Below are 13,369 nucleotides of genomic sequence, written 5' to 3' on the forward strand. Positions count from 1 at the left end.
TAGCAACCAATCCAACTTCAGAGGTGATCTGATTATTTCACAATTTATAGAACAACCTACTTTTAGGTAGATGATATTAACAGGTATTAAAAGTACAAGTGGACTTTGAACCAAGTATCTATAATCAGATGGTCTTGAATTTGACATATTAGACTAATGTTCAATTATTCCCTTATGAGACAACATGAAAGAATGAAAATGGAACACATTTTAGTCAGGTATTAATCTTAAAACGTAAAAGAACAACTTCCTATGAAGATTTTCTTTCCATTTTAAAAAAGTTTTTATGCAGTAAAAACCATCAGTTAGTTGAAAACTTGGCAAGCCATACAAATTCATTTCCTGAAGATTCTATATATTTGTTGTTTCTACACCGCCAATATGTAAAGTTTTATTACTATTTTACTGAGAAAGTTATGATTTTTCCATTAACTTTGCAGTTTTAAAAGATCAGCTACACAAGCGCAGTTTTATTAGGCTTAGAGGCCAAATATTTTTCTAACAGGAAACAGTTCTGATATTATAATGGAAGTCAATGAAAAAAACAGGACCCACAAATCTAATGAAGCATTTTGCTCTATTAAGGGCAGCTGTGTATGTGTGACTAGCACTTAAAGAATTTAGAGTAACTTTAAGGGGAATAGAACAGCATCGAATACATTCAGTACCTACACACCCTGCTTGTATATGTTTTTCCGTTGTTGGGTTTATATGGATATCTATGTTGTTGAAGATTTACGAACGGAGAAGCTATAAAGAGATGCCTGAGTTGCCAAGAATGAAAATGCTTAGAGGCCTATAACGGTATATGATTTTTCAGGCTGGTTTTGAATTTTGTTTCTAGTAATTTTAATAATATGGGTAAAACAAACCAAATGTAGAGAGAGAAATAGCTCGTGGCACACACTGTGGAAACCTAAACTACTGAGAAAAATAAGGAGATGTCAGTGTGATGACGGCAGAAGAGTAGGGTCTGTGAGTTACAACTTACCTGGGCCTCAATTTTATTTCTAAAGAGAAAGTACCACCTTATTCAAACCCACACAAACAACGTGGAACTAGTTTCACTTAAATCTTACCTTTTGGCCGAGCGTGGTGATTCACACCTTTAATTCTAGCACCCTGGAAGGCCGAGGCGGGTGGATCACCTGAGGTAAGGAGTTTGAGACTAGCCTGGCCAACATGGTGAAACCCCCATCTCTACTAACAAAATACAAAACTTAGCCGGGCATGGTGGCATGTGCCTGTAATCCCAGCTACTTGGGAGACTGAGGCAGGATAATTGCTTGAACCCAGGAGGTGGAGGTTGCAGTAAACTGAGATCACACCACTATACTCTAGCCTGGGTGACAGAGGGAGAAGCCATCTCAAAAAAACAAAAAACAAAACAAAACAAAAACTCACCTTTTGTAATTCCAGAATTTTGGGAGGTCGTCGAAGTGAGCAGATCACTTGAGCTCAGGAGTTCAAGACCAGCCTGGGCAACATGAAATCCCATCTTTACTAAAAATACAAAAATTAGCCAAGCATTTTGGCTGGTACCTGTAATCCCAGCTGCACCAGAATCACTTGAACCCAGGAGGCAGAGGTTGCAGTGAGCTGAGATCGTGCCACTGCACTTTAGCTTGGGTGACAAAGCAAGACTGTCTCAAAAATAAATACATAAAATAAATCTCACCTTTAGGCCAGGCGCAGTGGCTCACGCCCGTAATCCCAGCACTTTGGGAGGCCAAGGTGGGGGGGCAAATCACTTGAGGTCGGGAGTTCGAGACCAGCCTGACCAACATGGAGAAACCCCGTCTCTACTAAAAAAATACAAAATTAGTCAGGCTTGGTGGCACATTCCTGTAATTCCAGCTACACAGGAGGCTGAGGCAGGAGAATCGCTTGAACCTGGGAGGTGGAGGTTGCAGTGAGCCGAGATCGTGCCATTGCATTCCAGCCTGGGCAACAAGAGCAAACCTCCGTCTCAAAAAAAAAAAAAAAAAAAAACTCACCTTTAGTATATAGAGTAGCAACAGAATAGACAGTGCTATGAGTAAGAAAAAAATGGCATTCATTTATTCAACAAGCATTTATTGAGAACTACTAGCCAGTCACTAAGTTAGGGAAACAAGTACAGTAGTTCCCTCTTATCTGTGGGGGATGCCTTCCAAGATCTCCAGTAGATGCCTGAAACCAAGGACAATACTGAATTCCATATATAAAGGGACTTGCTGCATAATGATGTTTTGGTCAGCAACAGACCACACATACTATGGTGTTCCCATAACATTATAACGAAGCTGAAAAATTCTGATCACTATTGCCTGATGACCTGGTAGCCATCAACACTGTGGTGCAGCTCACTTTTTCTAAGTTGAGACCCGTTTAAGCACACAAATACCATTGTGTTACAATTGCCTACAGCCATTCAGCACAGCAACGTGCTGTACAAGTTTGTAGCCTAGGAGCAACACGGTATACTGTACAGCCCACGTTTGTGGTAGGCTATACCACAGGTTTAAGTATACTGTACCGTGTTGCTACAACAATGAAATCACCTAATGGAGCATTTCTCAGAATGTCTTCTTGTCATTAAGGGACGCATGGTACTGGTATTCCCTATACATATATACCTATGATAAAGTTAATGTATCAGTTCGGTGGAGTAAGAGATTATCGACAACTAGTAATAAAATAGAACAACTATAACAACGTATTGTAATAAAAGTTATGTGACTCTGCTCTCTCTCTCCCTCTCAAAATATCTTATTGTACTGTACTCACTCTTTTTCTTCTTGTGATGATGTGACCACGGAAAGCGAAACACAGGACAAGTAGGGACTACTGTAAAGAGATCCTGTCCACGCCCTCAAGGAGCTTACACTCTAGCTCAAGCAGACACCATTTAATACCACGTGATAAGTGCAATGTCAAAGGCATACTTGGAAAGTTAAGTGGGTCCCAGATAAGGAACAGCTAAGCAATCTTGGGGTGGGAGCTAGGATCAGGAAAGGCATCTTGGAAAAGATGGGCCAAAACTGTCTTAAGGGAATTAGCTGGGGGCTGACTTTAGGAAAGTGGAATAACAGGAACAGAATGAAACCAATTCGGAACATGGCATTTCCTGGGAACGAAAAGCACCCTTTCCTTATCTGTCAAAGATAAGTCAGAAGCATTATCACAGGTCACTTCTGAGATCTGGAACATCAACTGCCCAGGGAGTGGCTGGGTGGACATTCCAGGGTCTTTTTATTGTTTTCTGTTGCAACCGAGACCCTACAACCCCTTCCTGAAAGGGTAAGGCGCACTTCCCTTAAGAAAAAGTTGTTAGCAAGTGTGTCCTTTCTCACGGGAGATAAATTATCAGGGTGCAGCCAGAATAAAGGCCGCAGATGGAAGGTGGGAAGAAGACTTGGAATAAGGTGTGTGGAGGAGCCCACAGGCTCTGGCCCAATTCCAGGGAGTGACGGGACGTCTTTCCGATTGGAGAACGAGAACTCCCCGATACTAATACAGCAGTGGCATCGCCCCTCCGCGCCCCCCACGCCATGACGAGGGGACGCCGGGGGAAACCCTGCAGTTGTGGGAGGGACAGACGTGCTGGGGGAACGAGAGGCCGCGGGAAGAGGCACTCGCATCGAGGAGGCATTTTAGGGCGAGGGTCAGGCGCAGCAGCGGACTGGGGGTCCCGGCTTCGGAGCCCGCTGTCCAGCAGGGTCCCGGAGGGCGCGGCGCCCACTCACCGCTGCTGCTGGTGAAGTAGAACACCATGATCACGGGAGCGGTGCGGTGACTCCACCGCGGAGCAGCAGCGCTCAACTCACGAAGCTCAGGATACCAGACTCTCGGCGGCCGCCTGGTCCTCGGAACTCCTCCGTGTACTTCCGGCGGACGTCGGGGAGCGTCATAGCGCCGGCCGTGGGCGCCATCTTTAGTCCTGGCGAGGCGAAGGGTATTGGCAAGGAGTTTGGTTCAATGATTTGTGCGTTAAGGGAAAGAGGCTAGGCATCTTGGGCGCATTAGTTAACCTGTCTGTGCTTCACTTTCCTCAGCAGCGAAATGAAGATGATACTAGAGCAGCTAACTCACAGGATAGTTTTTAGGGTTAAATAAGTTAATGGGCGCCAAGGGTTTAGAACATAGCACACAAGCGAGTTGTTTCTAATACTCACCGGGACAATATGCCTCTTGGGGATTGGACTGTGTTCTGGCTTAAATCGAAGGTCTGCCATCCCAAACCTCTGAACCTCAGAGATACTCCTGCTGTAAAGTAGGAATAATCATACTCATGTAAGGCTCCTGCAGCACTTGGTTTTGCCCTGATTATTTCTCTTGAGAAAGCACTTTTATCTGAGGAATGTGAGTCCTTTTAAATGACTAGGTCTGGAGAGGTATTAAAATGAGACCCCATCATGTTCTACTATCTCCTTGAGCTATATATTCATCTCCTGAAACTACCTGCTTCTGCCACAAGTAGCTACCTAGTAACCTACCACTGTCACACAAGACACTATGACCCACACCCTACAGCTTAACAATGTGTAGCCAATCGCTGATGCATGTAGTTTCTATAAATGAGAATGCTTGACAGTTGTGTATCAGCCCACTTCCTGTCCTCCTTTTTCGTCTTTAAAAACCTGCTTGTAGCAAGGCCGGACAGAGCTCATATCCAAAGCTACTGGTGGAGGGTGGGGGGTCGGGGGTGGAATCTTCTGGGCAGCTGTCTCCGCTTTAACTCAAGCAAACTCAACATTCTTATTTTTTTGCCTCAGCCTTTCCTTTTAAACTGACACTCTTAAATCACTCTCACTGACTTCATTCTATGACATTGAGGGCATCACTTAAGGAAATTTATTTACGTGCTCGCTTTGACAGCATGTATACTAAAATTGGAATGATACAGAGAACATTAACATGGCCCCTGCTCAAGGATGACATGCAAATTTGTGAAAATTAAATTTGAAAAAATAAACATAAAACCCTAAACTTATTTGAAACTAAAAATGTGCCAGAAACACTGTACCAGGAGCTAGTGACACAAAGATAGTAACAATAGCTAACAATAACCGTTTTAGGAACTTTCTGGTTTTCCAAAGTAAGAACTTAGCTCTGTTCTGTAAATAGCAATTGTTTTGGGGTTCTCAGTTGTATTACTTGTAAAATGGGAATGGCAATAGATATTAATACCTTATGGATTGTGGTGAGAAGTAAAAGAAACAAAACATGTAAAGCATCTGGCACATAGCAGGTGTTAAGTTTTATATTTTAATTTTAAAAATAAAATAGTGAATAGAAACCCAAAGTTACTGATTAAAGAAGGGAAACTAACAAGCTTCAAATGTGAAAAATAAGTGCATTCAGAATCTTGGAGAGGCCTTTATTTATTTATTTATTTATTTATTTATTTATTTATTTTCGAGACGGAGTCTTGCTCTGTCGCCACGTTGGAGAGGCCACTTTACAAAAATTTCTTACCCCAAGTGACCCCAGAATGTACATCGACGTCAACCGGGCCGAGAACTACAATTCCCAGAATGCACCTAAACAAGGCCCCGGGAACGGAGCCCGGCGTTGCTGCAGGGAATTGTGGGTGGCGCGGTTTCCCTCAGAGCTTTTCACCTCACCAGGGCGCGAGAATCTTGTAAACAGCCACCAGGGTGGGCGGGGTAAGGGCTGGTGCTTCACCAATCACCGAGCCAGTCCCTGGAAGCGTTGAGCCGTGGCCAATCGGAACGCAGCGGTCTTCCTCCTAGCCTGGCGCGCGATAATTTGAAGACGCTCACGGAGCAGCTGGCTGGGCTGAGGAGAGTTTGCTGGGTTCTCAGGCGCAGGTAACCTCTGAAGTAGGCCGAGGCAGAGCTGTGGAAGGCTGAGGCGAGCGGGAGACCTTGTGGGACGTGGGGACGAATGTCACGGGAAAAGAGCTTTTGCTTGGCGCTCGGCAGGTCCGCGACCCCGAGACCGAAGAAGCCACTAACCCGTTCTCCGCGCTCACAGGCGCCGGGTTTCCATCTTCCCGACGTCGGCGTTTCCTTGTTTTGGGTTTAGGGTTTGTTTGTTTCCCTGACCGGGTTCAGGGTTGGGACGCTTTCCTCTCCTACCTTTCCTCGCTTAGCCGCAGAGGGGCCATCCCTTAAGCCGCAGCTCGACCTGAATTCCCAGAGACCCTGGCATTTCGGTTCATTTATTAATGGCTTTGAAATAACGCTTGTGTGCTGCTTTGGGGGGAATTTCGCTGATGCCAGGGAAGGGGAAGGAAATGAACTCTGACGAGCCACATAGCCGCCTGCTCGTGCATTCTTGCATTTGTTTTCAGCAGCCTCACGACTTTAAGATATTTTTATAAAAAGGGAAGCAAACGGCTTGCTCCAGGCTCCTCAGCTAGGAAAATGGCAGAGGTCTGTGCTTCACCCATTTTCTTGCTGGGCTCTGACGAAAAGTTACAAACGGTCTCTGCCTTCATTGAAGGCTGTTGAGATGGGGAAACAAGAAGAAAATGTCTTAAATGGACTATTAGGGAAATATAGGGTGCCATGGAAGCAGAACAAGCGCGTGTAACCCTGGGAGGGGTGGAAGGAGAGCAGTGTCGAGGAAGGCCTCCCGGAAAATAGGGTTTTAACTTGGTGTGAAATAGACTAATTAAAGGGGGTGTAATTTTGATAAAGCGACTTTTAATATTTTGATGAATGTGGTTATTGTCATTTCTTTTAGGAATTCAATAAAGAAAATGGCAGCTGTTACTCCAAGGAAGAGGAAACAGGATTCTTTGAACTGTGACAGGTGAAGCTTAGCCTACGAATAGAAACTCGCAGAAAAATCCACCTTGTCTCTCTTGTTCTCTCCTATTTTCTAAAATTTTTGTTCTTCCACTAGCCTACTCCTTGTGGCTACAGTGATAACCTGATAACCTATATTCTAATTCTAGCTAGGAAATACATTAAGTTTTCATAACCAATTATTTAGTCCTTTTCAAGGGAATCAAAGAAGGCTGTTTTTTGGTTTTTGTTTTTTTCTTTTGACATAGAAGCAGCCCATTGAAGAAAGCTATTTTCTATGGCTAAGAAATATACCAGATCGGCTATTACCTTGTTCCTTTCTATTCCCCTATAATATTTTACATAGTGCCTTGCATACAGTAGATGCTTGTCTGGAAACAATTCCAGAAAGTTTGTGTACTCAGATATTAATTACTCTACCTAGGAAAAGCTCCAGGGGGTCAGTTCATTACAGACAATTATTATTGGGGACTTGTAGACAATAGAGCAAAATATATGAGCTATCATTTATATATGGCCAACACATAGAAATAGATTTTAAAACACATGCGTATATGTTTAGCAAAGCTTCTTTGTGTATGGTATTTGTTTTCATGAACATTGGGCTCTTTGGGAAGATATTTGAATGTTTTATTTGATAAAGACAATTTGAGAATCCTGTTAAACTAATAGAAAATTGTGTGTATGTTTGGGGGTACATGTATTAATATGACCTATAAGTAGAGCTTATTAGCAGTAGATTTGTGTAAATTTTGACACAAAATAATCTTAATGGACTTTTTTTTTTATAGCCTTTTACACTTCACTGAAAATCTGTTTCCATCACCTAATAAAAAGCACTGTTTTAATCAAAACAGTGATAAAAATGAAGAAAACCTGCATTGCTCTCAACAAGGGCATTTTGTTTTAAGTGCACTCAAAACAACTGAAATAAATAGACTGCCATCAGCAAATCAAGGCTCACAATTTAAATCATCTGTGTCCACTGTATCTTTTTACAACCAAAATAAGTGGTATCTCAATCCACTGGAGAGAAAGCTAATAAAAGAGAGTAGATCTACTTGTCTAAAAACTAATGATGAAGATATATCTTTTCCCATTGTGACAGAAAAAATGCAGGTAAAACCAGTCTGTTCCAAGAAGAACAACAAAAAACCACAGAAGAGTTTAACTGCTAAGTATCAACCAAGGTATAGACACGTCAAGCCTGTATCAAGGAATTCTAGAAATCCCAAGCAAAATCGAGTACTCTATAAGCCAATTATGGAGAAAGAAAATAATTGTCATTCAGCTGAAAATAATCCCAGTGCTCCTCGGGTTCTAAGCCAAAAAATAAAACCACAAGTTACGCTCCAGGGTGGAGCAGCATTTTTTGTTAGTAGAAAAAAATCCTCTCTTAGAAAATGGTCCCTGGAAAATGAGCTGTCACGGGGACTCACCCAAAAGAATAAATCAGAAGTGATCGAAGATTCTGATGTAAAGACTGTCAGTGAAAAAAAAGCTTTTGAGACAAGGCAAGTGCCAAAGTGCTTGATCCTAGAAGAGAAACTGAACATTGGACTAAGTGCAAGCAGTAAAAATCAAGAGGAATTAATAAAGGTAAAGCTAAATATATCACTTTAAAAATGGCTATATAATAAAACTTTAGTATGACATAGCTGAATAAAATTTTATTTTCTGGACTGCTTTTATAAAGCCAGATAGCAGTGTTTAGTTATTGTAAGGAGTTTATTTATTTATTTATTTTGAGATGGGGTCTGTCTTTGTGACCCAGGCTGGAGAGCAGTGGCACAAATACTGCTCACTACAGCCTTAACCTCCTAGACTCAAGTAATCCTACCAAGTAGCTGGTACTATAGGTGCACACCACCTCACCTGGCTAATTCTTGCATTTTTTTGTAGAGGCTGGGATTTCACCATGTTGCCCAGGCTGGTCTCGCACTACTGGGCTACAGTGATCCACCTGCCTCACCCAAATTGCTGGGATTATGGGTGTGAACCAGTGCACCTGGCCCGGCCCCATTTTAAGTTCTCAATAGGTACATGTAGCTGGTGGCTACCATATTAGACCATGCTGGTCTAGAACTTCTGTTGCTGATCTCCTGTCTATAACCTTCATCAGAAAAAAAGTTGGGTTTTGTGGGGCAGCTAGGGGCAGAAAGCCACTGAAGCAGCCTTAAGAAAGGTTGTCTCCCAGATCAGGGCTTCCATGTGTATGGTGGCTTGTTTATATACATCACAACCCTTGTAGCTGGAGAAATGGTAGGCTTATGTGATACCCAGTACACTCAGGCTTATAGTCATGTCTTTCCTAACCCACCTCTCATCATTGCCTTCCTCACTCCTCTCAAATTCAACCCCAGTTCATATCTCTTGTAATCACCTAAATTTCAAACCTCAGTGGCAAAGATTATAAACTGGTGGCCAGTAAACCAAATCTCGCCCATAAATGTTTTGCTTGGCCTACATAATTTTAAAATTGGAGCCAAAATTATTTTTAAATACAAGAAATTTCTGGTGTCTCATGAAATATTGAAAACTGAGCCTTCATTTCTACATGGCAATAATCAGCTGAATATCAGGCTGAGTATCATACCATTTGACAAATATGGGCTCTTCATTTCTCTAAGTCAGTGTATATCTATTTAGATCAGTTTAGTTTTGATAATTTTACTTACTGCTGCCCTTGTAAGGCATTTAAGTTTTTAGTCCTCACTGTAAATATTTTTTTTTCCTGTTTATCAGGTATGGCCAAGTAGATTGTTAAATGCGATAGGCTCTTGCTGGCTAAGCCATGACAGTCTAATTTTACTAATTCATTTTCTGTTTATATCAACAAAACACTTCTGTGTCTTGATAGGGATTTTGATTACAAAAGTAAGCTTTATCAAAATTTATTAAACTGCTTTATACCTATACATTTATATGAAAATTAAGTTTTTTGAAAGTTTGGGGCATAACTCAAGCTAAAATTGTCTCAATCCAGTAAAACAAAGGAAGAATCTGCAGTTTCCCCATGCATCTCCTGATGATGATGATGATCTATTTGGTACAGCCTGGTGGTGTACCAAATGAATGGTGACCTGATGAGTTCTCTGTAAGCAGTGTAAGAGAGAATTCTGTAATTCTCTTTTCTGTCTTATTTTCATATTCTTAGCTTCACTTAACGGGTTTGGTATTGAGTTAGTTTTCAGTGGTTTGGGAGGCTGGGATTTTGTCTAAAATTTAAAATAATTTGTGGAAAAGGGGCTATGCTCTCTCAGGATATTGATAAATACCCATGTCTAGAATTCACCTCTCCTAGCTAAGGGCGAATCTGGTTTTCTGTTTTTTTTATTTTTATTTTATTTTATTTTTTGAGACGGAGTCTTGCTCTGTCACCCAGGCTGGAGTGCAGTGGCCGGATCTCAGCTGACTGCAAGCTCACCCTCCCAGGTTCACACCATTCTCCTGCCTCAGCCACCCGAGTAGCTGGAACTACAGGTGCGCGCCACCACACCCGGCTAGTTTTTTGTATTTTTAGTAGAGACAGGGTTTCACTGTGTTAGCCAGGATGGTCTCAATCTCCTGACTTCGTGATCTGCCCGTCTCGGCCTCCCAAAGTGCTGGGATTATGGGCTTGAGCCACCGCGCCCGGCCTGTTTTTTTATTTTGAGATGGAGTCTCACTCTGTCGCCCAGGCAGGAGTGCAGTGGCGCGATCTCGGCTCACTGCAACCTCTGCCTTCCGGGTTCAAGCAATTCTCTACCTCAGCCTCCCAAGTAGCTGGGATTACAGGCACCTGCCTACATGCCTGGCTAATTTTTGTATTTTTAGTAGAGATGGGGTTTCACCCTCTTGGCCAGGCTGATCTTGAACTCCTGACTTCGTGATCCACCTGCCTTGGTCTCCCAAAGTGCTGAGATTACAGGTGTGAGCCACCATGCCCGGCTGGTGAATCTGATTTTCATGAGGATGCCCTTTCCCCAACTCATGGAGCCCTGAAAAGTGTTAAACTGATGGGTTTTCCCACCTCTGCTGGGATATTATGGTTTTGAGTAGTAGAAGTTGTACTTTAACCAAGAGGTTTTTCCTTTTTCCCCAAGCTGTATATTCCCTATATTCCCTAGTAATTCCCAAATTAGTATGAGGGAAATCTGTCAGGATTTTTTCTACTTTGCTTTTCCCACATTCCTGCTACTCTCCAGTGACCCTAGAAAGTTATTCTTTCCTTAGCTGCTCATTTTAAAAGTTCATGGCAAAAAGTTGTCCCTTTCCAGTTTGGTGGCTGCTGGCGAAATTTTTGCCATTTTTACTGACTTTTTTGTTCATTTCATTATGGAAGTGATGGTCTGTAATCATTCTGCCGTCTCTATCAGGAAGTATAACACATTTTTGAGAGGATGACAGATTACAACATGTGTACTCTGGCTTTTTTTTCTTTTGAGATGGAGTCTTGCTCTGTCGCCAGGCTGGAGTGCAGTGGCATGATCTTGGCTCGTTGCAACCTCCGCCTCCTGGGTTCAAGCGATTCTCCTGCCTCAGCCTCCCAAGTAGCTGGGACTACAGCTGTGTGCCACCAAGCCCAGCTAATTTTTGTATTTTTAGTAGAGACGGTTTCACTGTGTTAGCCAGGATGGTCTCAATCCCTTGACCTCGTGATCCACCCATCTCGGTCTCCCAAAGTGCTGGGATTACAGGCATGAGCCACCGCACCCTGCCATACTCTGGCTTTTAAAAGATAATGTACACATGGTGAATACAGGGGAAGTTTTCCTAAAAATAGTTTGACGATTGAAAATCACATTATGAAATGTAATTCATAATAAACCAAATCTTTTGTTTTAGAAATAGATCTGGGATTCATTCACTAGAAAACAGTTAAAAATTAATTTGTTCCTTTTTTTTTTTTTAACCTATTTTCAGGATTCATCAGATGACAGAGTTTCGTCAAAGGAACATAAAGTTGATAAAAATGAGAATTTTCCTTCAGAGGATTCTCTTGGTGAGAATAAGACAAGTAAGAGAAAACTAGCATGAATTTAACTACTTAATGCTTTATTACATGTGTTATAATAATTCTTTATAATAATTTTTGGATCTTTCTTTCTTCAGTAGTGTGCCTGTAGTTAGTATCTTGGTTTTTATCTCTGTGACACTGTTTTCTGTAGTAAAGCAGTGCATTGCGTTTTGAAAAACAAGAAACAAGAAGATCCTAGGTTAAAATTTTAGACAAAATATTAGGCTTAATTGGTCTATGGCTGTGGCCAAGTTACTTAAGCTCTCTAGAGTTGAGTGTTCTCATTAAAAAATCATACCTACTCTATCTTTCACCCAAAACAATGTAAGTTAAAACTATTATGTATATTTGTGATCAAAGCCCAGTTGTGAGCAGAACTTACCAAGTCTTATAAATGACACTGAAATTAAGCATCAGGAACCATGAGATTTTTGTCTAGGTTTACTGCTAGTTAGCTGTATGATTTAGGAAGAGATCTCTAAAGAGTTAAAGTTAATTTTTAAATTCCTGTCAGTTCTGAAATCCTATTCCTAATTTATGCTGTCAGTGTTCAATTAAATAGCTTACTAAATTATGAATACATAAAGCTGTTTATGATTCTGAGATGTGATGCTAATAACTAGTATTTACTGAGTGCTGAATATATATCAGGCAGTGCTAAGTATTTAGTATACGTTATGTTTTTCATAGATTGTGCTCAAAGCACTGATACAATAGAACATACAACAGAAAAACAATGCCATCTACTTACAATAGTTATAATTTTTTCTTTTGAAATATATTTTACCATCCTGGTGAACACGGTGAAACCCTGTCTGTACTAAAAATACAAAAAAATTAGCTGGGCGTGGTGGCGGGTGCCTGTAGTCCCAGCTACTCGGGAGGCTGAGGCAGGAGAATGGCATGAACCTGGGAGGCAGAGCTTGCAGTGAGCCAAGATCGCGCCACTGCACTCTAGCCTGGGTGACAGAGCGAGACTCTGTCTCAAAAAAAAATAAAATAAGATATATTTTAGTACATTGTCTAAGTCAATTTAAAGAAAAATAGTGAATAAAAATAATACAATGGTATAAGGATATGGCAGAAATCATGAAAGTTATATAAAAAGACCAAAAGTTTATTACTTAATAACTACAGTGTATCATTTAATTCTCCCAACTACTGTAGGTCCTGATATGCCCATTTATAGATGAGGAAATGGACTTGGGTTAAGTAACTTACCTATAGCACCTCAGACTGTCACCTGCCTTGGCCTTATTTCTAGAGGAAGAGCTCTAATTATTTTTCAGTGCAAAGTTGAAGTTTGTTTTTTTAGCTCACTCTCAACTTACTATTTTCCTCAAAACAGTTGCTGTTTTAACTTTGGTCTTTTCTTTTAATAGACTATTTATTTTGCCATAATTTTAGATTTACAGAAAAGTTAAAGTACAGAGAATAGCAGTGTATCTCTTACCCTGTTACCTCAATTCTTAACATCTTATGTTATAATACCTTTGTCAAAACTAAGAAACCGGTATTGGTATATAATTTTTTTTGTTTTTTTTTTTTTTGAGATGGAGTTTTGCTGTGTTGCTCAGGCTGGAGTGCAGTGGCACCATCTCGGCTCACT

General features: G+C 41.3%; 2 protein-coding genes and 1 non-coding gene across 6 annotated transcripts in view; 2 read left to right on the forward strand and 1 right to left on the reverse strand.

The window, feature by feature from the left end:
- Positions 1 to 3,884, reverse strand: part of CCDC25 (coiled-coil domain containing 25) — a 43,049-nt gene extending 39,165 nt beyond the window's left edge. For 2 of the 3 annotated variants that reach the window (XM_033229367.1, XM_033229360.1), the window contains exon 1: positions 3,729 to 3,883. Coding sequence is in view for 1 of the 3 variants with exons in the window: in XM_033229360.1 (XP_033085251.1) it covers positions 3,729 to 3,756 (28 nt within the window). In the remaining 2 variants the exon portion in view is untranslated. Of the gene's footprint in view, positions 1 to 3,728 lie in introns of all 3 variants that reach the window. The other variant, XR_004441308.1, reaches the window with a different exon arrangement.
- A 960-nt stretch (positions 3,885 to 4,844) lies between these two features.
- On the forward strand, positions 4,845 to 4,946 carry LOC117096001. The gene has a single exon (XR_004442298.1). It is a non-coding gene; the product is annotated as a U6 spliceosomal RNA (small nuclear RNA).
- A 651-nt stretch (positions 4,947 to 5,597) lies between these two features.
- The window catches only part of ESCO2 (establishment of sister chromatid cohesion N-acetyltransferase 2), a 29,342-nt gene continuing 21,570 nt past the window's right edge, over positions 5,598 to 13,369 (forward strand). Inside the window, exons 1-4 of one of the 2 annotated variants that reach the window (XM_033229374.1) lie at positions 5,598 to 5,816; positions 6,697 to 6,765; positions 7,553 to 8,360; positions 11,667 to 11,760. In XM_033229374.1, the coding sequence (XP_033085265.1) occupies positions 6,713 to 6,765; positions 7,553 to 8,360; positions 11,667 to 11,760 (955 nt within the window). In that variant the 5' untranslated portion in view covers positions 5,598 to 5,816; positions 6,697 to 6,712. The remainder of the gene's footprint in view (positions 5,817 to 6,696; positions 6,766 to 7,552; positions 8,361 to 11,666; positions 11,761 to 13,369) is intronic. The other variant, XM_033229379.1, reaches the window with a different exon arrangement.

This window comes from Trachypithecus francoisi, unplaced genomic scaffold, assembly GCF_009764315.1.
Source record: "Trachypithecus francoisi isolate TF-2019V2 unplaced genomic scaffold, Tfra_2.0 Contig01440, whole genome shotgun sequence".
Taxonomy (NCBI): domain Eukaryota; kingdom Metazoa; phylum Chordata; class Mammalia; order Primates; family Cercopithecidae; genus Trachypithecus; species Trachypithecus francoisi.